Source organism: Protopterus annectens, chromosome 11.part0 (assembly GCF_019279795.1).
Source record: "Protopterus annectens isolate FY-2018-M chromosome 11.part0, PAN1.0, whole genome shotgun sequence".
NCBI lineage: Eukaryota > Metazoa > Chordata > Ceratodontiformes > Protopteridae > Protopterus > Protopterus annectens.
In genome coordinates, this window is record NC_056745.1 from 1,314,940,352 (window position 1) to 1,314,965,660 (window position 25,309).

General features: G+C 40.2%; 1 protein-coding gene across 1 annotated transcript in view; it reads left to right on the forward strand.

The window, feature by feature from the left end:
* Positions 1-25,309, forward strand: part of LOC122815830 (kielin cysteine rich BMP regulator) — a 2,917,372-nt gene that overhangs the window by 843,957 nt on the left and 2,048,106 nt on the right. The window contains exon 5 of the mRNA XM_044088633.1: positions 23,768-23,951. Within this exon, the coding sequence (XP_043944568.1) occupies positions 23,768-23,951 (184 nt within the window). The remainder of the gene's footprint in view (positions 1-23,767; positions 23,952-25,309) is intronic.

Here is a 25,309-nt window from a genome sequence, read left to right on the forward strand (position 1 = left end):
GGAAAATAACTTTCTTGGGTGGCGTACGCCAGGGAACCTTGTTGGCTAGGCTTACTTAGGCCGATAGCCTAGTACCTACCTATAAACCTATGAACCTATTAGAAGGTCTGGAAACTTTTGCTGCCTGAATAGCAATGAAGGAAAACTTTATCAGTAGTCTGTATAAGCTTGTCAGGTAAATGATTTGCAGTGGACTAAATGAAGTTGAGTGAATCAGTATTGTGTCTGTGGGCATCATTCTTTATTAAGTATTAAACTCTGTGAATGATAACATAATCATAACTGAAGTGGGTGTTGTAACACTGGTTTTAATAGAAGTGATGATGTGTTCCACTACAATCAAGAAACGTAATTGCGTTACCTCACTTGGGGTTTATTGCAGTAAGGTGGGGAAGCATAGTTCCTCTCCCCTTTATCTGCAGCTACAGTTTCATAACTAATTTGCTTGTATGTATTTAATTTGCTTAAATAACTTATTTTTCTTTTATTGAATGTTTTAATACAGAGTTTGAAAAATAAACTGAAATACTACCAATGATATGGTGATAGAGTTACTATGATATACTTTTCTGAGCAATGAGACACCTAGAGATTATATTTATTACTGTATGGGCAAACTTGCTCTTTGTTTGGGTTTGTAAAATAAGATAAAAGTTTGAATATGTTTTTATGAATATAATTGGTTGAGGACTTTTCAGTTTTATGTTCATTAATGAGATAAATTTCCCCATAAAACATGAAGTAATTACTAAAGGAAGCGAGCAAGGTGAGATGAGATTGAGCAGGAAAAATATTACAGTGTTAAGAGTGAATATGAATGCACTGACAATCCACAAAAGTCAAATTGCATAGTTATATATTTGAGAAAGTTAGACTCCTGGTTAGTGGTGATGAAACACATTTGGAGGATGCAAATAAGGATGTAGTATTAAGAGGATAATGTCTGTAATAGTCTAGGAGGTGAGGAGTCGTGTTATCAATTTCTTCTACATGCCCACTGCTTCGTGAGAATATGATTCTAGATATAAAATATTGCTATGTAATAATGAATTGATATTAAAGAGCAACCATGCTAACAAAGTGTAGTGCATATGTCCCTTCTCTCAAGGAATAACATCATATGAATTTAGAATTATTATGACAGAGATGATAGCTTTTCAGGATGGTGCTGCTATTTATATGAATTTAATGTAGTTACATCTATGTCGGAAGGGAAGAAGGCCAATAAAGGAGATATTGCTGTAGAATGGGAGGGCTATGACATGCATATAGGTTCATAGGATGATACTAGGCTATTGGCCCGGAGGCCCTTATAAGCCTAGCCAAGAATTTTGCCCATGTTCCCACAAAGTCAGCACCTGTTTCTCCTGTTCAGCAGGGACACAGGTGGGATCCCAGGGGTGTATTTTCTATTTCCCATCCAATCGTCCAGGTTCCTGTTAAAGAGGGCTAGAGAGGTGCTACACTTGACATGGAGAGGGAGTCTATTCCATAGATGGGATAGTCTTTGGGACAGAAATCTATCCCGCCGATAAGTTCTATTAATGTCACAGACAAGGTTGAGGCCTTGCATGCGGTTTTGCCTGAGTGGAGTTTGACTTACGGATATGCAGCCACTCCATCAAAGCTGGGTCTGAAATGGCCTTGCATGCCAGATACAGGTCACCTCTGAGCAGTCTGTACGAGTTTGAGTAGGGAGACAGGGCTTTTAGCCTATCAGTATAGGACAGGTGTTTGAGACCATGTATTTTCCTCTGTGGTTTCTCCAGCTGCTGCATGTGCTTGGCAAAGGTACATGCTGAAGGGGGCATTGTACTCAGTAATGGGTCTGATAAGAGGGGAGTGCAGGGATGTTATGACCTCCTTGTTCCTGGATGAAATACCCTTACTTATGAAGTGGGTCATGTAGAAAGCCTTCCTTACAACGGAGGAAACATGGTGGTCAAAAGTCAGGTTGCTGTGAACCTGGGTGCCTAAGTCCCTCACGACTGATTGCATGCTTAGTACATTGTTATTAATGTGATAATCACTACAGTGTTATTAATGTGATAATCAGTGGGGACTCCTTTTTCCCAAATGGGGGATAATGATGTATTTCTTGGCATTCAGTTTGAGGACATGCTTCTGGTACCAGTCATTTGTTTGAGTAAGGCTCTCTTTGGGGATATTCACATCACTAGGGGAGTTTAAGATGGCACCCAGCTTGCAGTCATCTGCAAACTTGGTCAGCCACAGACCACTAGTTTTGACTTGCACCTCAGAAAAGTATATCCCAAACAGTAGAATCCCCAAGACCGATACTTGGTGTACACCACTCGTTATGGGTCTACTAATAGAGGTGGCTTCCCCTATTTTGACTGAGTGGGTTCTATCAGTGAGCCAGTTAGCTACCCATCTGGTAACATACAGGTTGATGCCTAGCTGGGAAAGTTTATCTATTATGCCTGAGTGGGGAATACTGTCAAAGGCTTTGGCTAGGTCAAGATAGGTAGTGTGCACTATCTTACCCTTGTCCATGGCTTTGGTGGATGACTGTTTCAAAGAAGTCGACTAAGTTTAACAGGCATTATTTCCCTTTGACAAAACCAAACTCTGTGGGGTCAAGCATTTGTCGGTTGCCAATGTTCTTGTTTATAATGTCCATGATAATGCGTTCTGTAATCTTGCAGATCAGGCTAGTTAGGCTGATAGGCCTAAAATTGCCTGAGTCAGCAGATGCTCTACCTTTGTGTAGAGGGATTACAGTAGCTGTCCTCCATTTGGTTGGGATGAAGCTGGTGCTCATGCTTTGGTTGAATAGGGTGCCTAATGGAGTGACAGCTCATGCCTGAATTCATGTAGGATACAGCCAGGGATGTTATCGGGTCCCATGGAGACTGTATCTTTTGCCCTTGAGAGGGCATTAAACACCTGCTCCCTGGTGATCAGAGGATAGGAGCAGGTGCTGGAGACGTCCTGGTTTACTGATGGGGGGGACTGGGGGTGAAGTTGTCAATGAATCTGTCTGCCAGTAGGTTATCTATATCTATGGCATTTGTGTATGTGGTGTTATTGACCACCAGTTCAGAATAGATTTGGGTGTTACCTTTCAGGCTGGCAGCATATGTGAAAAAGGCCTTGTGATTGTTCTTAGTGGATGTGGTCAATTTGTACCCAAAGTTAGCCTTAGAGGATTTCACCAGTGACCTTATTTGCTTGTTCAGACAAAGAAGAGATTGCTTCCAACTTTGCACCTGCTCCTTCTTGGTCCTGGACAGCAATTTTTTCCTTTTATTATAGAGTTTGTTTATTGCTGCTGTCCACCATAAAGATTTACTCTTCCTTGCGGAAGATGATTTGGTCCTATCAGGTATTGCTGAGTCTATACAACTATATAGGTGCTCATATAGTTTTTTAGTGTAGGCTTGGACATTAGTGCTAGTTCCTACTGAAGGGACGGTGGCTGAGAAGTTGCTTATGCCTGTTCTCAGGAGACTGTAGTCAGCTTTGGAAAAGTTTTTTTGTTTGACTCTGACAAGGGGGAGGGGGTCAGGACAGATGGTGACTTCAAAGCTGATCACTTTATAGTCAGATCTTACCAAGGAAGAAGACACTGTAAGGGTACTACAGTGGCTACTCATGTTGATTAGTACCAGGTCCAGGATATTTTCACCTCTCATATGGGTGTCGACCAGCTGACCTAATGCATTGGCACTGACAAAGTCAAGGAATCTCTGGGCATTCATGCTTGGGCTAGGAAAGTGGTTGTGGGCTGGAACTGGATCAAACGATGGGTGCAGCCATTGCATTGCTTCAGGTTACCCATATCCATATATGGTTACCAAGCTTTTCCAGTCAATCTCTGACCAGTTAGATGAAAAATGGAAACTATACACAGACATGGAAATAAAGGAACATGTGAGAGCCTAAACCAGACAGTTGTATAAGCTAATTATGAAGAAATTAAAGCAGAATTACCAGTATGGAAATGGAGGGAATGCATGAAGGACATTTCTTCGGAAAGAAATGGGGCAGCATTTAAGAATAAACTGAAGAGATATGTCACAATAGTAAAGGCTGGAAATAAAAGAAAAAAATTTAATGCCTCCTGGTGGAATAAGAACATAGTTATGTTAAGTAAAAGGAAGAAACATTTATGGAGAAGGCAAAAGGAAAATCCAGGAGAATGAAATATTAAGTGAAGGGACAAGAAACAGAGATGGAGAAAAATGAAGTATGGAGCACAGGGAGTTGTTTAGCGATAACAGAAGATGTGGTAGTTAATGCACTAAGCAGAATTAAAGTAGCATGTGCAGCAGGGTGGGTGGCCTAAAATTGTTATGCTGTAAAAAATCAGTAGTCAAACACTACAGCGGTTAATGCATTTGTTCCAGTAGATGTTGCAATAGGGGCATAAGGTCACCAGTCTGTATGGGGGTCATTAAAATAGCCATCAATAGGAACAGTACTATAAATGATCTGTCTAACTATAACCCAATAATCTTGACCTGTTTACCTGGAGATGTATTTGAGAGATTTTTATGTAAAAAGACAGTGGAAAGAGTATGGAAGTTAGCAATCAACATATTTTTTTGACAAGGGATATTGTGCAATAGAAACTTGATCATATATACCAAAGCCTTTTAGCACTGAATTACATAAGGACAGCTTGCACATGATAAAGGCATGGAATAAATTACTATATAACCTAAAGGATGTCAAAGTGAGTAACAGGTAGAAAGCTTTGTGTTTTTATAAGAAAATTTGAATGAAACTTTGCTGATGACTGCAAACTGGGAGTGATCACTGAAACCCCTAGCAATGTCAACATCCTGCAAGAAGGTGCCAGAATCATGGTATTAAACTTAATGCAAAAAAATGCATTATCATCCCCTTTGGCAAGGGTGATGTTCCTGCAAACTACCACATCAATAGCAATACCCTAAGCACACATCCAATGGTGAGAGATCTGAGCACACAGGTCGACAGCAACCTTAACTTCAATCACCATGTCTCACAGTGGTAAGAAGGGCATTTTATATTGCTCATGTAAGAAGGGCATTTTATATTGCTCATCTCATAAGTAAGGGCATTGCCTCCAGAAAAAGAGGTCATAACTCCCCTGCACTCTTCCCTCATCAGGTCAGTAGTAGATTACAATGTTCCCTTTGATATGTTCCCTTCCAAACATCTGCAGCAATTGGAGAGACCACAATGATTCCTTACAAAGAAAATTCAGGGTCTTCAAGATCTGTCTTATGCGGACAAACTGAAAGCATTGTTACTTTACCCTGTGTTGTACAGATTGCTCAGAGGTGACCTGTGCCTTGCATGTAGAGCAATCTCTGACCCATCTTAATGGAAATGCTGTACATTCGCAAGTCAAATGACACATGGGGTCACTCGCTGAAAGGACCTTAACCTGGTATGTGACATCAACAGAACATGCTGAAGACAAATATTTGCCTCACAGAGGTTCCCCCACCTTTGCAACAAGCTTCCTATTCATATTAATCAAAGCCCCTGAATGGCCCTATTTAAGTGTAATTTAGATGATTGGATGGGTAACTGGAAATTCACCCTGGGGGCTTCCACCTGTGTTCCTCTTGGACAGGGACAGTAAGTGCTGATTTTAGTGTCAGCTTGAACAGGACACCCTTGGACACATGGATTGAACTTGGCTAGGCTTGTAAGGGCCCTGGGGCTATTGGCCTAGTAACCTGTTATGATCCTTTGATCCTTTTTGATATAAGTAAAGGAGTTCCACAGGGCTCAGTGCTAAGCATGGTGCAGTTCAATATTTTTATGTCAGCAATGCCAACTAATATTGATCTCAGATGTTAAATCCAGAAACTTGAAGATGATACAGAGTTTTGTGGAATAGCATCTAGTTTTCAGGATCAGAAGGGCTTTAAACATAGCTGGACCAAGTTTAGATATCATCAGAAGTAAAATAATACTGGTTTTAATGTAAAAAGAAATGTACCCTGACATATATTGAGAAAACAAATCAACAGTACCTATATGCAAAAGATGTTAGCATTTTGTCAAAGGCTACTGAATATGAAGGTTTGGGTGTGACAGTGACTTGCCAATTAACATGAAGTCAGTATGTAAATAAATTGATTAGGAAAATGTTTTGTTATATTAAGAACAATTATTCAAACAATAACATCAAGGAATGAAGAAGTTTAGCTCTGTGTATCACTATGATTAAGCCAATGATGGAATATGGTACTGCTAGCTGTGTTTACCCCAAAAGGATATTGAAAGATTAGAAAAAGTTCAGACCTTATTTGCAAAATGAATTAGGAGAAATAAGAACAAATCTTACAAAGCCTATTGGCACTGAGATTACATTTGGTCTGTTATATGTCTTTCTTGGGGGAATTTGATTTGGGCGTTTAAAATAACAATGCATTTAACTTTTAAAAAAACATGTTGGACATAAAAATGGGTAGAATATGACAGGAACACATGAAACAATAATTTGCTGTTGAGGATAGATAAGTACAATACAAACATTAAACAACTTTTTTTTCAAGTTAGTATTGCAAAAGTATGGAACAAGATTTCAAACACTAGAATGTGAAAAAAATGTATTTGAATTAGATGTGTTTTGTCAGAGAAAGGGTATTTGACACAAAAAGCTTACAAGTGGGCTCTTAATATGACATGATAGTGTCTCGACCATTAAGGAGTACCGAAACATTGAAAGTTACCACTGAATTATTTGATATCACTCAGGAATATGACATTTCGGCTGGGATTCATAGAGATGTGCTGCATGCATGCACAGGGCTTGCACAGTTTTGCTGATGCCTGTGGGTGGTGTAGGGATGCCTGGAGAAAGTGCCTTTTGCAAACGTGAGGGGATATTCTCTGCTGTCATTCCATTGCATGCCCCTCTCCCCTACCTCACCTAGTATGTGTGGAAGGGATAGAGAAACTAAAAAAAATCCCAACCTCAAACCTGTGATGGCCTGTCCCAACGGACGCTCACCCCAGTGACAGAGAATGAAAGGGCCAGTTGACCATGGAAGGGATGATAATCGACATACACAGGTGCAAAGAATGAAAACAAATTGAGACTGTCAGAACTGTGATAGTGTAGGGATGCAGAAACAGGCTCTTAAAGTCATGTCTCTGAGAAACGCTTTACTGCAGCAAAAACTGTCCCAGAATGAAGGTCAAATTTTCAGTGTAAATTGTTCTGTTAAATTCTCTTAAAAGCTCTAGATTTTGAAGATCATTGCAAAAATGGGCAGGTATATGGTGTGCTTAGAGCAAGGCATAATACTACTGACTGAAAGTTCCATTTACTGAAAAGCTTTTAAAGCTTGTTTATTCTTATTAATTTTTAAGTAAAATGACTGATATACTTAGTATGTAGTTAAAGTTAATTATTAAATAATTAGTGCAAGTCATGCATATTGTCACTTCTAATGAGCCAGCTATAGGAAGTTGCATGGCAGGTGTCAACAACTTGCTACTGAGAGTTTATTATCAATGCTGACCTTTTAGACATTAAGGCCATATTTGCTTATTTTTAGTTTCTGTTCTATTCTACCTCTGATAACTGTTGAACCATTGCTACTTTGATTATAGTGTGTAATGCTGGTATAACATCAAGTTTTATGTCAACATTGTCTTCTCCTGGCTGACTTTTAGGCCTGTAAATGAGACAACAGAATCATGTGAGAATCATCGTTGTGGCTATGTGCAGTGTCTGTTACTATACAACTGATTCTGCACATGTACGCTGTTTATGTTTTGTCATTCCTAGCTTCTCACAAACCAAACCATTCAAATATTAAAATAATTAACTTCTTTAGATAGGGCAGTCTGAAAAAATATCTTGAATTTCTTATTTTTAAAATCGCAGCAGCAGTTTTTGAAGCAGTGGATTTAACCATTGACCAGAATATACAATAATGTACACATAACCCTCAGTTCACCATTTTTATTCTGTAATACTATATCTCAAAACAAACCCTTATACTGTGTATGTGAGTCTAGCTTAAATTCAGCATTCTGTTTGTTCTCAGCATGTTTCTAACATTGTGCTTTGCTTTCTTGTCTTATTGCTTCTTGAGCATTTTCAGACTTCACTATATCAACAAAAAGTCATTTTCCTGTTTCTATACAATATGTAAGTTCTTCTGAACGCACTTGTTTTTTTTCTGTTTACACATCGCTACGATGTTTCATTTTCAACATTTTTTATTTTTAACACTGATTCTTCATGGTTTATTTGTGGTTTAATAAATCAAAGCAATATGTCTCATGGTTACACCAGAACCTAGGATGGAATTGAATTTTAACTGTACATTATGTTTTATAGTCTCTGTTTCATTGCATTTAATAATCACATTACTGTCTTGTTCGTACCCATTGATTATGCAATAAATTTTCACTTGGGCTCTCATTTTAGACTTTTTATATGACTCATGTCAGGCCAAATTCAGAAATGTTACTGCAACATTCCAGTAGCCTTTCCATATTCAGAAACAACCCTATCACAGTGCTCCAACATAAAAGACAAACCAAACAACAGTGGGCTATCTCTGTAGCAAAGCAAAATGCTAATGAGGCATTCTGGGGGAGATGCATATGCTAATTAGCTATGAGCTGTCCTTCAGAACTGCCTGTGGTAGGGTTGCCACCTTCGTTCACGGCTAAAACCGGAGCCACGCCACGCCCCTCGCGTCACCAGTAACCCCGCCCGCCCCACCCCCTCTCCCGCCAACATACCGCCCATTTTGTGATGTCACAACAGCATCACTCAACGGGAACGCCCTCTTTTTCGTTCCCGCCGCCTGCTTTTGGCTGATTTGCTATGCTTTTCTGTAAGAAAAGCATAGTAAATCAGCCGATCAACGGGAACGCCCTCTTTTTTTCGCTCCCGCCGCCTGCTTTTGGCTGATTTGCTATGCTTTTCTGTAAGAAAAGCATAGTAAATCAGCCGATTTACAAACTCCGATAGTCTGTTTCCTTTTTGAAACAGAATACCGGAGTTTGTACAGTGTTTTCCGGACTACCGGAGAATCAGTTTGATTTCCTGATAGTCCGGAAAAAAAACGAAGGGGTGGCAAGCCTAGCCTGTGGTAAGCCATTTAGACAGCCAGCAGATTCAGAGAATCACTCAGCTGAGTAAGTTAACATGACTGCTCCTAACAAGTTGTGTTAACATGCGTGTGCGTGTATGTGAGGGGCTGCATGAGTGTGCATGTGTTTGTGTGTGTGTGTGTGTGTGTGTGTGTGTGTGTGTGTGTGTGTGTGTGTGCATGCATCCACATTTCCTTGAGAGGTTAGTGAGGTTAGGTTTATTTGCATGGTATAGAATGACTACATGAATGTGTGTGTGTGTGGGGGGGGGGGGTGGATGTCATACCTCCACACTGCTCTAGATTAATGAGCAAATCCTGCAATATTTGGGGGTCCACTCAACATCAGGGATTGCTCTGATAATGTGATTTATGGAACTCGCAAGATACCAGGGATAATTCTTTTACAATATGTCTTAATAGCACTTAAATTGTGGCATTTAGGCTAAGGGCAGCACTAGACATCATGGATAACTCTTCACCATTGTACATTAATGGCTGTTAGATAAGAAGTGGGTCAGGGTTAATGCTAGACACCAGGGATAACTTTAAAATCATATCCTAATAGCACTGAAGCAATGTGTGGACAGGGTAACACTCCCATCAGGGATTAGATTGCACTATATGCCTTAATGGCACTTAAATAAAGATGTGTGTGTGTGGGGGGTGTAATCACTAGACAACTAGGGAGACCCTAAATAGGGCGCTTTAAAGGCACTAAATGTTAATTCAAACTCTGCAGCCTCCCACCCCCTACATGTACCAGCACTAAAAAAGGGACATTCTCTATAATACAAGCCTTATTAAAAAAAAAGATGTAATATGAAAGGGAGCAGTTTCAAACCCAGCACCCTTTAAATACAGAAGAGGAGCATTATCCCATTACACTGACTAATCTGTTAGCATAATCAGTTTTTTTATACTATAAGAAGTATGAAACTCTAATGTCTGGCATGATGTTGTTGTTTGTCTTTTGGCTTTTTCCCGGTAAGGCAGTAGATTTTTACGAAACACCGAGGTGCCAGCTCGACGCCCAACCTTCAAAGAAGGCACTCCCATTTACGCACGCATGTCTTTCGAATGCTACCCAACCGCGGGGAGGACATGCAGACTCCACACCGAAGGCACTCCCAAGCCAAGCTGAGAATCGAACGGGAGAACCTCTTGCTGTGAGGTAACAACACTACCGCCATACCACCGCGGCATTACAATGTCTGGCATCATAATGTCTGGCATGATATGATGCTTAAAACAGTCCTTCAGTCACAAGCGGTGACTGAAGGGAGGTACACTAGACAGCATCAGGGGGATTATTTAAATTACTGTTGAAACTCACTTAAAAAGTTTATATGGCATCTTGCATAAGCTCTGGTGGTCTGCCATTATTAACTGATTGCAAGTGTAAATGATTTACAATAATAGGCATGGCATCCTAAAAGAGACATCTTAACTCTTGGACAGGTAAGAGGTACGTGTTGTGTTTTGTTTGTGTGTGTGTGTGTGTGTGTGTGTGTGTGTGTGTGTGTGTGTGTGTGTGTGTGTGTGTGTGTGTGTGTGTGAGTGTGTATGTATGTATGAGAGTGAATGGGGAAGTGCCTGTGCCACTGTGATACACAGGTCAACAGTGTTAATTACCAAAAAAAAGTTTTGATCCGTACTCGCAGTAGTTAATAGCAGTTCAGAAAGATGTAAATTTGCCAGTAATGAGCTCTTTCTTCATTGTAGCTACAGTGTCTATGCATTGTGGAAACTGGGCCTTTATACTGCAGCCCCTACTGACAGCACAAGGGTTCTTTTCTGAATGTCCAGGCATGAATTGCACACATCATTTTCATCAGATATATATACAAGCAATTTAATTTGCTCTGCAATATGCATGGTTTTGATAAAGTCAGGTCTGTTCTCATAATATCTTGCAATGAATCATACAATTTACCTTGTTTAACGTATATACCTTTATTCTCTAGCTGCAAAAGAACAGGTAGGGTGTAAATGAAAAGTTATTTACAGACTGACACTAATTCCTCAATTTCTATCTAATGCTGCTTTTTTATTTCGCCTTCTGAATGAGAGTAAAGTAGTCAACTACCTTCAATGATGCTTCCTCAGTGACATGCAAGAATGTAGCCCACTCTGGTACTCGACTTGCCGTGAGGAATAAATTGAAACTCTGGATCCAGAGCTTCCAGATTTCTGTTGAATTTCCCCTGCAGCAAAATAACTTCTGGTGGTTGCAACAGAGTCATTTTTCCAGAGTGTATCTTAGGAGTTTATAAATGATATTGTGCTCTTAGTCTCAAATGGCTGTGATCTCCAGCCTGCACAGGAACAATTTATTGCTGACTGGGAAGTGGTTAATATGAAAATTAGTATCTATAAATTAGAAGGATGGTTTGTGTCTTGAAGAGAGAATATTGCTGTCAGTAGTTAAGGGAGAAACTACTAAATGGTGTTAAGCAGTTTAAGCATCTTGTAGTTTTTTTGTTGAATGAAAGTAGAATGGGTGTTGAGATTGTCCAGGTGATATGTGCAGTGGCCACTGTATTGTAGGTGATGGATTAGACATTGATGGTAATGTGTAAAATGATCCAGTTCAGTTTGCCAGTGAACGTATGTCCCCATCTTTAATTATTTGATCAAAAGGACAAGTACATTGATACAAGTAACTGAAATAAAAGTTTTTTTGCAGGGTTGTTGGACTCACTTTCCCTGATTGAGTAAGAAGCCCATTAATTTCAGAGAGCAATCATGACCCTTCTGTGTTCATAGCAGTTAGATGATGTAATTTGACCACACAGCAAAGATGTTCTGGGTGCTTCTCATAGGAGTTGTACCAAGCATAGGCCACTGGAAAGGAGTCTCAAGACTCCATGGTACACCTGAGGGATTATATCTCTTTCAGGGTGCTAGGGAAAACCAAAGATCCCAAAGGATAAGCTGAAAACTGTTGCTAGGGAGAGGGGAGAAAGGAGTCTTGTGCTGCTTGTTCTGCTTGCAGTGACCACCAATCACACCAGAGAAAGAGGTTTAGGAAGAGGATGGATAGAAATTGTAGAAACAGCAAGATTTAAGTTCATGCTGCCAGCAACATCAGAATACATAATGGAAGAACAAAATGGTAATACTAAGCTCGGTCAGAGAAGTAGATTAAAATATGATGCCCAGGTGATTAGTTGTTTATACAATATGTTTTTAGAACAGAATGTCAGTGTATTTATTATCTATTGCATTCAACACTTAAAGTGCAGGATTGCTGTTGCTTAAGAAGACAATTCCATTTTAGCTTATATGCCTCTTTATAATTTTGATCTGAACTGCATAATTTAAAAAATGTGGATGAAAACTCAGGAGAGAAGAGGGAAAAAAATAAAGCTTTAACAAAAAGTAGATATTGCCTGGATGTTCTTCGTGTTTCACTGTGACAGTCATCATCTGTGAGTTATTCCTGCTGTGGTAACCCTCGGCCAACCCGAATACCAGAGTCAATGTTTTTTTGCATCAGCTGCTGTCACTTGCTGGCTGACATCAGGTCATCAGTGCTGTAAAGGAAGGCAGCCGACATCATTACATCAGTCTTTCTTGCCATGGAGTATGTAGCAGAAGCAGTTCACAAGTGTGCTGGTCAGTCAATACCAGAGTTTTGTCGTAGAGCTCTTTTTGTAGCAAGGTATTTGCATCTTCCATCTAGACATTCCGAAAAAAATGTAAGGGTGAAGATAGAGACAGATCACACAAGGATAAGCCTTCCGATGACTCTACCGCTAAACAGGTCATCAGTTCTCTGGAATTCAGTGAGGGGCCTTCCCAGCCCTTGATGCCTGATTCGATACCTTCGCAGGCCTCAAGACACTTTCAGAGTCCAGTATGCAGCAGAAATCTTCTTCATCTTCCGAGCCTTTGGTTGTCTCTGCCTTGGTTGGATCCAGAGCCACAATGCAGGCACCAACTTCCAAGGAGGTTTTCTCACTACCGAATCTAGACAAAAAATTACGTCTTCTCCTCCGACTACTGTTTCTCTTAGATCGATGGATACTCTTAGGCATATAGGCAAGACCACTCCTAGGAAAACTACTTCTAGCTGCCATTTTACCCCTGCTCCACCACCCCAAGCTCAAATGCTTAAAATGGCGGAGGATCTTATCACCCTTATCAGGGGTAGTCAGGCTGCACCTTCTAAAAGGAAAAGGGACCCTTCCTCTGAAATACTGACAGAACAGGATTCTGAGGAGTCTGATTTTTCAGATTTTGAAGAGGAACAACAACCCCTTACTGCTTATGAGGATTCAGGTGCAGATGAATCCATTCCTGCTGCCTCCCCACCAGAAGATCTTTTCTTTGGGGAAACCCTTCACATCCCTCAGGGAACATTTCTACTGGAAATCTCAGGACTTCCCTCAGTCTAAGAAAAGAATAATAGAGTTTCTACACCTGCCCCAGCACAGACCCTTGGCCATTCCCCCCTGTCTTAGAGGTGGTTGATGATATCTTCCAGGAATCCAGCTTAACTCCTGATGCCTTCCCACCTGCTCCCAGAAAATCTGACAGGTATTACAGAGTACTGGAGTCTCTCAAAACCTGTACAGAAATCCTACTGCAGACCTGGAGGTCAGTACACAGGGACCAAAAGGAACTGAAGCTAGTTCTGCAAAGAATCCTACTCCTTCTGACAGGGGCTCCAGGCTCTGGACAGATGGGGTAAAAAAGTATACACCTCTGCAACCTTAGCTATCAGAGCACTCAACTGTCAGTTCCACATGTTATAATATCAATAACACAGTTTGTAACTATTAAAACAAAATATTTCAACCTTTCCTGACTGTGCCAGTTAGAAAGAGTTAGCAGATTTACTGCACTCTACTTGTTAAGTGGCTAAACACTCATTACACTGTGGTTATGACACCCTAGAAGCCTCAACCAGGGCAGCAGTGACAGGATCTGTTATTAGGAGACATGCATGGTTAAAGGAACAGCCTCTCCCTGATCATGTCAACTCTAAACTACTTGATGCACCCTTAGATAAGGACTGCTTGTTTGGAGTAAAAGCAGAAGAGGTGCTTAAAAAGATGGAAGACAAAGCAAAATATATGCAAATAGTAAAAGATTTCCTTCAGGTACAACCTCCTAGGTTTAGCAGGAATTTTCCCTCAAAACACTGGTCCTTTCCTGCACCTAGCAAACAGGGGCAAACTAAGCCCCACAGGGACAGAACACCCAAACTCCTATCCCAGGGACAGCAGAGAACCAAACAGTGGACCACTTCCACTCCAAAGGCAGGGAGTTCTAAGCCATCCCTCTATGGCAATAACTCTCAATGACTCCCTCTCCCACCTCTGCCCTCCTTTCACTAACCAAAAGCTAGGAGGATGGCTGTCCCTCTGCAAAGAGCATTGGCTTTCTGTAACAAATAACCAATGGGTCTTAAAGATCATTTCTCAAGGATACAAATTCTCCTTCAAAGAACTCCCAGTTCCAAGAGAGTAGACAGAGTTACCTCCAAATCAGTGGGCAGAGGCATTGAAAAAAGTCCAAACTCATATTCCAAGGGGCATTAGAACCTGTCCCCTCAGATCAAATAGGCAAAGGTTTTTATTCCAGACTGTTCCTTGTTCCCAGAAAAGAGTGAAATTGGCACCCCATCCTGGATCTGTCCATTCTGAACACCTTCCTGATGGTCCCCAAATTCAAAATGCTAACTATGCAGCAGCTGCTGCCTATGCTGGCAAAAAATGCCTGGTTAATTACCCTAGATCTAAAGGATGTCTACCTCCACATCTCCATAAGGGAATCCTGCAGGAAATTCCTTTGCTTCAGAGCAGGCTCACAACACTTTCAGTTCTCTTCACAACACTTTGGCTTATCTACTGCTCCCAGGGTATTCATCAAATGCTTAGCCCCAGTCATAGCCTTTTGCAGACAGAAAAATGTACAAATTTACCCTTATCTGGAAGACTGCCTCATTCAGACAGATTGTAAAGAAAAACTCCTCCAAGACCTCCTCTTTGTCAAAATCCTCCTAACCTCCTTAGGGTACACCATCAACGAGAAGAAATCAAGGCAAACACCCTCCAGGAAGATCATTTTCTTGGGGACTCTGCTGGACACAGCATCCCAAATGGCTTTCCTATCCCCAGAAAAACAGAGCTTTCTGCCACTCTATTTTACCCAGCTGGCTTCCAGAAGTCACCTCACAGCAAGGAAGTTCCTGGAAGCCTTGTGGTATGTGGCATATTGCATTCTTCTAGTTCCTATGGCCAGGCTTCACATGAGAAAACTTCAGTGGTACCTAAAGAACCTTTGGTGTCAGTACTCTCAACCTCTAAAGACCTCCCTACCTTTGATCCCCTGCATAAGGGCAGAGTTTCTCTGGTGGGCAGGGGCTTGTGCACAGACTAAGTGTCTTCCCTTCACTCTCTGCCCAACTGGGCAGACCATTACCACCGATGCCTCTGACATAGCTTGGGGCACTCACATGGAAGGCAGGTGCACCCATGGTCTTTGGGATGCCCAGCACCTTCCCTTACACATCATCAGGAAGGAAAAGATGGAGGTACAAAAGGCTCTGACATCCTTCACACCCCATCTCAAGCCAGGGGTCCTCCTTATCAAAGCAAACAACACCACAGTAATGTGGTACATCAACAAACAGGGAGGGAGCCAATCTTACCCTCTGTGCAGGTCTGTCTGGCAGCCTCTTCATGGGACTACCTCCGATAGCACAGTACCAACCAGGGATCAACAACACCCTGGCAGACCACTTAAGCAGAAACCCCCACGAATGGCAGCTCCACAGAAAAATCTTTTTACAAATCACTCAGGCGTGGGGGACTCCAGAAGTGGAGCTCTTTACTTCACATCCCAACTATTAGCTGATACAATTCTGTACCAAGGAGTATCACCACCTAGTGTGGAAGGTGGATGCCTTGACCTTCCCCTGGAACACCATCTTTGTGTACGTATTCCCTTCTCTGCCTCTTATACCCAAGGTACTGATAAAAATAAGGGAGGAGAGACCAAAAGCAATCCTCATTGCTCCAGATTGGCCCAGACAACATTGGTACACCGTACTGCGCAGCCTGACCTCACAGTCTCCCAGGCAGCTTCCACTGATCTCAGACCTCTTAACTCAGGGGGGGGGGGTGCTGCACCCAGGCTTGCAGACTCAAACTATCAGCATGTTTAATACTCTAAAAGCAAACAAGGAACCCCTGTTAAGTAAACAGGTCCTAGACATTATCACAGAGGCCAGAAGGCCCAGCACCAGAAAATCTTATGCAGGAAAATGGAAAAGATTCTGCTACTGGAGCCAGTCCAGAGGGGGCAATACTCCACAACCTTACATCCCTCTTATCCTGGACTACCTAGTGGAGCTACTTAATAGTGGCCTCTCCTTCTCCTCTATTAAAATCTATGCCTCAGACATTTCAGATCATTTTTATACAGAACAGCCCCATGTTCTCCCATCCTTTGATTAAACAGTTCCTCAGAGGGACTTCTAATATCAGATCTCCCAGAATGCCACCCACTCCAGCCTGGGACCTGAATTGTGTTTTGGGAAAACTAACTTTACCACCCTTTGAACCTGCTGCTTCAGCAGAACTAAGATACCTGTCCTGGAAGACTGCTTTGCTCCTAGATATTACCTCAGCCAGGAGGGTCTCAGAACTTCAGGCACTGATGGCCATTGAGCCCTTCATCATCTTCCATGCAGACAGGGTCTCCCTGAGGACTAATCCCTGCTTTATGCCCAAGGTGGTATCTAATGTAACTCTCAACCAGGCCATTCATCTACCCACCTTCTTTCCTAACCCTCAAAACAAGGGGGAAATAATTCTGCACTCACTAGATGTGCACAGGCAGCTCAGATACGATCTGGACTGTACTAAACACTTCAGGAAAATGGACTAACTACTTGTCAGCTTTGCCCCAGGGACAGAGGAGAAGCCCATCTCCAAACAAACCATTTCCAAATGAATATCACACTGTATCCATTTCTGCTACAGTTTGAATGGGACCCCCCCCCCAAGTCTATTCAAACCCATTACACTAGGGCAGCCTTCACTTCCACAGCATTCCTCAGAGGAGTTCCCACCAGGGGCATCCTTGAAGCTGCCACCTGGACTTATGTCCATACCTTTACCAAGCATTACCACCTACCTCTATTTTCTAAGGCTAGGGCAGGATTTGCCTCTGCAGCTCTGCAGGGCATGCTGACCCATTCCTAGGTTTCTTACTAATCCTACCACCCCTCTCCTCAGCTTTGGGAATCCTCCCACAAGGTGATGACTGCAACAGTGAAACACGAAGAACATAGTACAGTTCTGTACACTTACCATAAATATAGATGTTCGTGTGTATTCACTGTCGTAGTCCTGATTTCCCACCCCCATCCCCCTTATAGCTTCTTTCTTTAGGGAGACATCATTTTCTAACAGTGGCTTTTACCCACCAGGACCACTTTCCCATATTTACTTGGGCCTCTGACTGGTTAGGGCAAGAAAAACTGATGTAATGACGTTGGCTGCCTTCCTTTATAGCACTGACAACCTGACATCAACCAGCAAGTGACAGTAGCCGACGCAGAAAAACATTGACTATGGTATTCGGGCTGGCCGAGGGCTATCACAGCAGGGATAACCCACAAGTGATGACTGCAACAGTGAATACACTCGAACATTTACATTTATGGTAAGTGTGCACAACTGTATTATTCTGATAACCAGGAATCTGCACAAAGAAATGCAGAACCTATCACATAGATTGTAGAAACCTAAATAAAGAAAGCATGTTTAATGGGGAGATAATAAGTGACTAAAAAGGGAGCTAACTCTGATAATATCTTATATCTACATATCAACCTGAAATGTGAAAAAAAAACATGACTGCATCAATTAAAATTTTGGTGTTAGTGACAGGTTTTCTACTACCTGCATCTTTAGATGAAAGGTCTGCCATAAAATACTAATGCAATAATGATTACAAGCATAATATGTAAGTTGATCATCAAATAATGTTAGCTAGCTTTGTTAGATGTACTATCAAAAACACATGGAGGCATCACTTTAATGAGATAAGGTCTTTTAAAGATGAACAGTTTTATTGTTTACTTGACTTACAAGCTATAATAGAGAAGGATTTGGCATCATTGTTTTGAACTACCTATGGAGGCCTGTATTTATAAACTAAAGCTTGTCATTTGATTGCCCAGATTAATGTTGTATACAGAAAATATTTCACGTTGCTTTTTTTATGTTATATTTTATATTTCTTCTCTGTCTGGAGGAAACACCAGTGGAAGGTGAAATGCTATGATGCCACTATATCTGAATGCAGGTGTTGTGTCTGATTTACATTGTATTAAGCTATGGAAGATATAGTCCTAAAAAGATGTAGGTCAGATGTAGTTCAAAGCAGGGCAGCAGCAATGAAAGAGTATATATAGAATAAATGTAACTCTCATAGAAAAGGAACAAAAGGTGAAACAGCAGAAAGACACTGAAGTATCTAAAGGGGGTAGAGTACAGCAGAAAAGTCTATTTCAAAATTATCTACAAGAACTCACTAGGCACGTGCGGGCAATTCAAGAATGAGTTTCAGTCTGAGAAATTTCTTCACAATAAGAATGGTGGAACAGATAATAACCATTCCAGCAGGCATGATACAGCAAAGTCTTTAAGAAGATTATTTAAAACTGCATGGAATACATTTGAGAGAGTGTCAGTGGCATAAAGAAGGTAAAAGATGAAATAAAGTAGTAATACTGGAATTTCTAGTACCTGAAAGAAATTGTAACCTCAGACGATAGCATAATGCAGGTGTAACTTCTGTCGTAACCTGGTGAAATGTTATTTCTCATTGCCATCCAACATAGAAAATGAAAATCACTGTCTCTTGTTCATACAGTTGTCAAAGAAGTGATTTACTGAAACTTAGGAAAAGACAATATTTATATCTGCAAGGCACCTTTAGAATGTATTCGAACACAAAAGTACTGTTACTTGTAAGGCGCATGTGTAATACTGCTTGAGGTTCGAGAATTTCTCAGAACACTCCATTTGTGAAGAATGTAAACTGATTATTAAAGGTACTTAAAATAGTTAATTTAGTGTGGATTTGAGTGATAAGAGGGTGAAATATGTTATCAAATGAATACTGCTGGAGAAGTGGTTTTCATGATGGAAGCAGAGTGTTTTGGAGGTGTTTGGCTCAGGACTCAGTGCTGTGTCCCCATATGTGCTCAGTATTTGCAGCTTAGAAAAATTAAAAAGGTGTTAAGATTGAACCTGACTAACAGCCTAGAAGCAGTTTTAATTGAAGTCTGGAACATTCTGGGAATGCTCGTAGTGTACATTAGAGGACTGGAGGTGGCTGCTATTGCAAATGCCATCTATATGAATGATCAGTAGCTGGTGATGGAGTCAGATCGACTGCTTTCTTCTTCTTCTGGCTTTTCCCGGTGAGGGGTCACCACAGCGGATCACCTGTCCGCTCATGATTGGCAGTGGAGTCTTGCGGTATAGAGTTGCCAGCCCGGCACACAACCTTCCACAGAAGGCACACACACATACACACACACTCACACCTAGGGCCAATTTAGAGTGTCCAATCCACCTACAACATGTCTTTGGGATGTGAAAGGAAACCGGAGCACCCAGAGGAAACCCACGCAACCACAGGGAGGACATGTAGACTCCACACAGGAGGCACCCCAGCCGAGGATCAAACCAGAGAACCTCTTGCTGTGAGGTGGCAATGCTAACCGCTGCACCACCATGGCCGCCCATAGGAGTCAGATCGACTGCAGTTTGCAGAAATTCAAGAAAGGGTAACAGAGGCTTTTAAAGTAATTGATCATTCTGTGATGCATCTTAATCTACTAGAAGATGGGACACAATGATATAGCTTGAGACTGTAACGTGTTTTGCGGGGGAGATTTGTAGGACTGCATGACAGATGAAGTGGTGGAATGGACTGGCTTTGCTAAGGATTCCATGGGAGTTGCATCAGTGAAGTACATATCATTGTTGAGGGCAGATGACCAGTATTTATTGAGTTTTCATTGTAACCATTTGAAATTTTGGGACACACTTGGGTGAGGCCCAAAATATGAGACTGAATGGCTGAAAAAAACAGACTTAGATATATTAAGTGTGAGACAACATTTCTCAGAATATTTCCTATTCTCTGAGGTGTGGTGATCTCAGGGTTGGTATATACTATTTTGGGTGGGCGGTGAAGTGGACAGCTTGCCCCCCCCCAGCAAAAGGACGTTTTAAAGAGAATAGCGATTTTTAATATTCACTCTTCTCCTATGTTTTTGGGGTTTTTTTTCGGCTTGTTAGCACTCAGCTTTTGAGTGCTGGAATTTCAGTAGGGAGCTGTTTTTCACCTCTTTTGCAAGAGAACCAGTGGTGCACAAGTAGTGCGTGCTAGGCACAATATTGGCTGCAGTTGCCAAAATGGTGTTTTTGGAACAGGGCAATTCAAAGGTGTCCCTGCAAAGCTATTCTTGTTTTAGTTTTATGTATTGAGGTAATATAAGCATAAGGGATTAGAATTTTGGTGGTCTTTTCTGTTGTACTGAAAGTATTTTGAAATACAGGTGTGTTGGTATCTGACAGCCCTGATTAGACAATTAAGAAAATAAAAGAATTGGCCATGAGATCAGTGAAGTTCAAAAAAAAGGGAAAAAAAATGATTGAACTGAGAAGCATTGATACAGTGGGATATGTGAAGAATAATTGGAAACAGAGGTCAAACATTGACAGATGATAGGCCTGTTTGCCTTTTTTTTTTTTTGCCCTTTTAAAAGATGGTTCAAGAGAACTGGGAATTCAACAGGAACTAGCAATGTAAGCAAAATAAGGAACGCGTTGATAGTTCTATATAAAACAAGACTGGGTAATAAAGAGACAGAAAATTGGTAAGATCCCAATTATGGGTAATAATTTAATTAATTTGTGTTCCTTTCTGAGTGTGCAGTACAGATGACTTTTTCTTTTCTGTGTACACGTGTGTGTGTGTGTGTGTGTGTGTGTGTGTGTGTGTGTGTGTGTGTGTGTGTGTGTGTGTGTGTGTATGTGTGTGTGTGTGTGTGTATGTGTGTGTCGGGGGGTGTTTGAAGCAAGGTAAGAATTTTTATTTTTTTTTATTTAGCAAGGGTCAAGCCACATATAAAAAGATTTTAATATTAACTAAAGGGAATAACTGATAAAGTGTCTAAAATCTCCCAAAAAGATAAGGCTGTTGTTATATGTTACTCTTATTTTGTAAGAAGGCATAATAGCTTAATTGAATAACTGATAAAGTGTCTAAAATCTACCAAAAAGATAAGGCTGTTGTTATATGTTACTCTTATTTTGTAAGAAGGCGTAATAGCTTAATTAGGTGTGTGTAGACATATGGTGCAATACAGGAGCTAATATATTAGTTTATGCTGTAAATTATGCACCAAAAGGGAGAATGATTTGAAAAGTATAAAACAGTACAGAAGTATTATTTTACAATATTTAGTTGATTTGTTAAACTTGTTTTGATGATGGATTATATTAGCAAATAATGATATTTAAATAACCTTCTGATGAGGTATGGACTATTTGGAAAACTTGAATCTTATACTTGAAATAATAAGTATGCACAAGGTTAAATTATTTGGAAATATAAAACAAAGACTCTCCTACTTTGTGCTTATAACTGTATGGTTCAAGGGTGTACATTAACAATTGTTGATATACTGAATTTACTAAGATTAGCCAATATTAATGTTTCAAGTTTGCAGTAACTGTTAACATTGTTTTTTCTGTTACTATTGAAATGAAGAGTTGCCTTTTAGATGCCTATAATGTACTAGGTTAAAGAATTCTAATGTTGTATGTGCTTCTTTAGCGTGGGTAAAATAATTTAAAGTTTATAGGTGGGTTAGTAATGTCAAGGGGTGGAGTTCTAGAGCTTGTATATTAACTTGATCTGTTAACTACAAATAATTAAAATTGTTAAAAATTATTGCAAAGATGGAGTGAGGTAAAATATGGATAAGAAACATGGGAGAGATTCAGGGTAATCAAACAATTGGTATAAGTTACCGAATGGTGAACAAAACAATTCAGGAAAATGCAGAGTGAATATGTGGGAAGAAGATGTTAAAGGTGATGATGGTGATAAATTAATGTGAATAAATAAAAGAAGAAAAATAGCTTTTGGGAATTTTTTTCAAGGGTTCTGGATTTTGCAAAGTAAGTATGGAGTGAATTGTCAGCACTTGTTTGCATATAAAAGGCAGCTCCTACATTGATGGACATGCTCCACCTAAAGAAAACCTTATCCCCTTGAGCCAAATGCTCTAGGGATCTAAAATTTACAACAACAATAAATAGGATGTGTTGGAGGGATAGATTCCTGTCCCAGAGACTTCCCATGCTTTGGAACAAGATCCCAATCTACATTAGGCAGAGCACCTCGCTAACACTCTTCAAGAGAAACCTTGATGAGTGGATGGGAAACAGAAAGTTTGTCTCGGGGATCACTTCAGTGGCACTGCTGGACAGAGGCACAGGGAACTAATCTAAGGGGATGGTGAAAGCCATTGGGCAGATAGCCTAGTACCCACCTATGAACCTATAATAACTTACTGTCTATAAATCTCATTTGCAGTATGTAATTTTTATGGGTCAAGCATATTACTAATCGTGTGTGAGCAACTCCAACACTGTTGTACCAAAAAAAAAAACTAATCCAAACTCTTTTCAGTATTTGTTGACTTTGTTGATTGGCCTAAAGCATTGTTTGTTGTTGTGAAATATGTAATTGTTCACATGTTGGATCCTTCAGCTTGGAATAGGGCAGCAAATGCCTCTTCTGTAAAACTGTTATGCCTTATTGCTGTGTAACATCCTAATTTTGGTACTGTAAACAAGAATGCAATCAGATGTACCTGGAAAAATAGCTTGGTCTGTTAAAACAACACATCTTATCCTGTTGGTTGAGTCTGATTACAGCAGCTCCTACATATGTAATGCACCATACTGAGAAAGGTATTTAAGCAGACTTTTTTTATGTGCCATGCAAGGAAAAAACATTTCTCACTTAAAAAGAATTAAAATTAACATTAAAACCACAACAGTGTAATCTAAATATAAATACCAGACATACATGAGCGGACAGGTGATCCGCTGTGGCGACCCCTAACCAGGAAAAGCCAAAAGAAGAAGAAGAAGATTCTTGTAAATGATGGACTCTTGCAATGGAATTCAACTGCAATTTGCTTCCTCATCTAGAACTGGAACAAGCTGAGAAACATTTTGATATAACCATTACATACAATTTCCCATTTTTTTTTCGTTATTAGGAGGAAGCATTGGCAGCAACTGACTCTTCTAGGCAAAATCTGTTGTGTAGTACATGGGATAAAAAGGAAGTGGTGAACATTAAAATAAATATATTTCAACAGGAAAAGTGATATAATTATATAACAACATTAAGTGACAGATGCAGAAAATAGTTTTCCCTTATAGTTAATATTTACAGTTCTAACTGTACATTAACATGAGCGGTAACTGAAAACCTTCACATGGTCATATAATAAGTAGTTTAATACCATTTCAGGTGGTTAATTGTTGGTCATGTGCTTGAAAATATGAATTTGATATGTCAGTAATTTTAATTTTTGTTCTGTTTGCCTGATTTAGAATGTTGATTTGCTGGCCCGTGTGAAGTATTTAGAAACCTGTGAATGCCGGCGACCAACATGCTCTTGGGAAGGTAGAGAATTTGAAGATGGTAGCACATGGGATAGAGATGCCTGCAATACCTGTGTCTGTTCCAAGGGTGAAGTCCGATGTTCACTAAGGGGGGACAGACCCCAATGTGGGGGTGAGTAATTGGATCTTGTAAGTACAAGGTAGGAAAAAGCTAATCCATTTTGTCTATGGAGACATTGTTGATGATGAATCTATAGCACTGGCTACTCCATGGTATAGATACTGCTTTAGGTAAACATGAGAACACTGCTGCTGAAACATGATTCATGACAGATCAGAAGATATGCAAACAGATGGTAAGAGTAGGAGTGGGACTTTTTCTTGTATATAATCCGTAATTTGCATGGAAGAAAACAAGCATGTCATTGCATTTTTTGGTTTGTTTGCATTTTACAAATGCTAATCTCAAAGTTAATTCAGGAATCTTTCGACATGTAAATAAGAACAGAATGCCTAAACTCAGCATTACATCAAGATAATCCACCAACAGGAACCTGCAGTTCTGTAACTATGTGACATTTTACATATATGTATTCTATTGCATGTTATGAGTTAGAGAAACGCTGCAAATGCAGTAATATGAAATTGCAACTAGTAACATGAGTGTATACAAATAACAATGCATTTGTGATGACTATCAGTTTTAAAATCCATTTTTTGTTACTTTTTTCATAATCTTTTGAAAATATCCTGTGATTCTTGGATGCAAGCTAAAAGACCCAGGCACAGTTTCTACACAGTAGCAAAGTCTCATGTTGATGTATTTTTAAGCATGTTCCTTACACTAAACATTGTGAATCTCTTTTTGGAGTACAGTAGGAAGAGGTTGGTCTGTAAAGCAGAAAAATAAATGAACAGGGATGCTTAGCTCTGTTCAGAATGCAGCTGTAGTACTATAATGTGTTTATGATGAAATTCTCAGCATCTGAAAGACTAAACTCCATTTATTTAGAACCGGATAACATAACTGAACATTTAATGTAGTTTGTGTACGTGGAGATAAATCCCACTCATCCACATTCAGAGAAGACTTCCAACACTCTGCATTCTATATTTAACTCTGAGTTTGACGAGTCTGAGGGAAAATAATGATATACATGTATTGAGATTTCAACTTTGGCTGGCTAGCTCTGAACTGCAGAAAGACAGATTACTTCTGAAGAGGCAGGACCTCTTTCAGGTAATGCAAGATGGGGCATCAGGTAGGAAAGTGAATAAAATAGCAAACAAGGAAACTGGGGAGTGGAAGGGCTAGACTGCTCAGGGTAAAAATAGCAGTTGTTCGTTTGGTCATTAACAGACTGGTTGAAAGTTTAAAGTTTTATCCCAATACAGTGGTTATAAATGCATAAAGCAGTATTGCTGAAGTCTGTAAAAATGTACAAAGGTTTGGAATCACTACTTTAAAAATCTAGTGTACTCTATAGTTAACATTTTTGGAAATAGTTGTTAAGGTTTGAGGAGACTGCA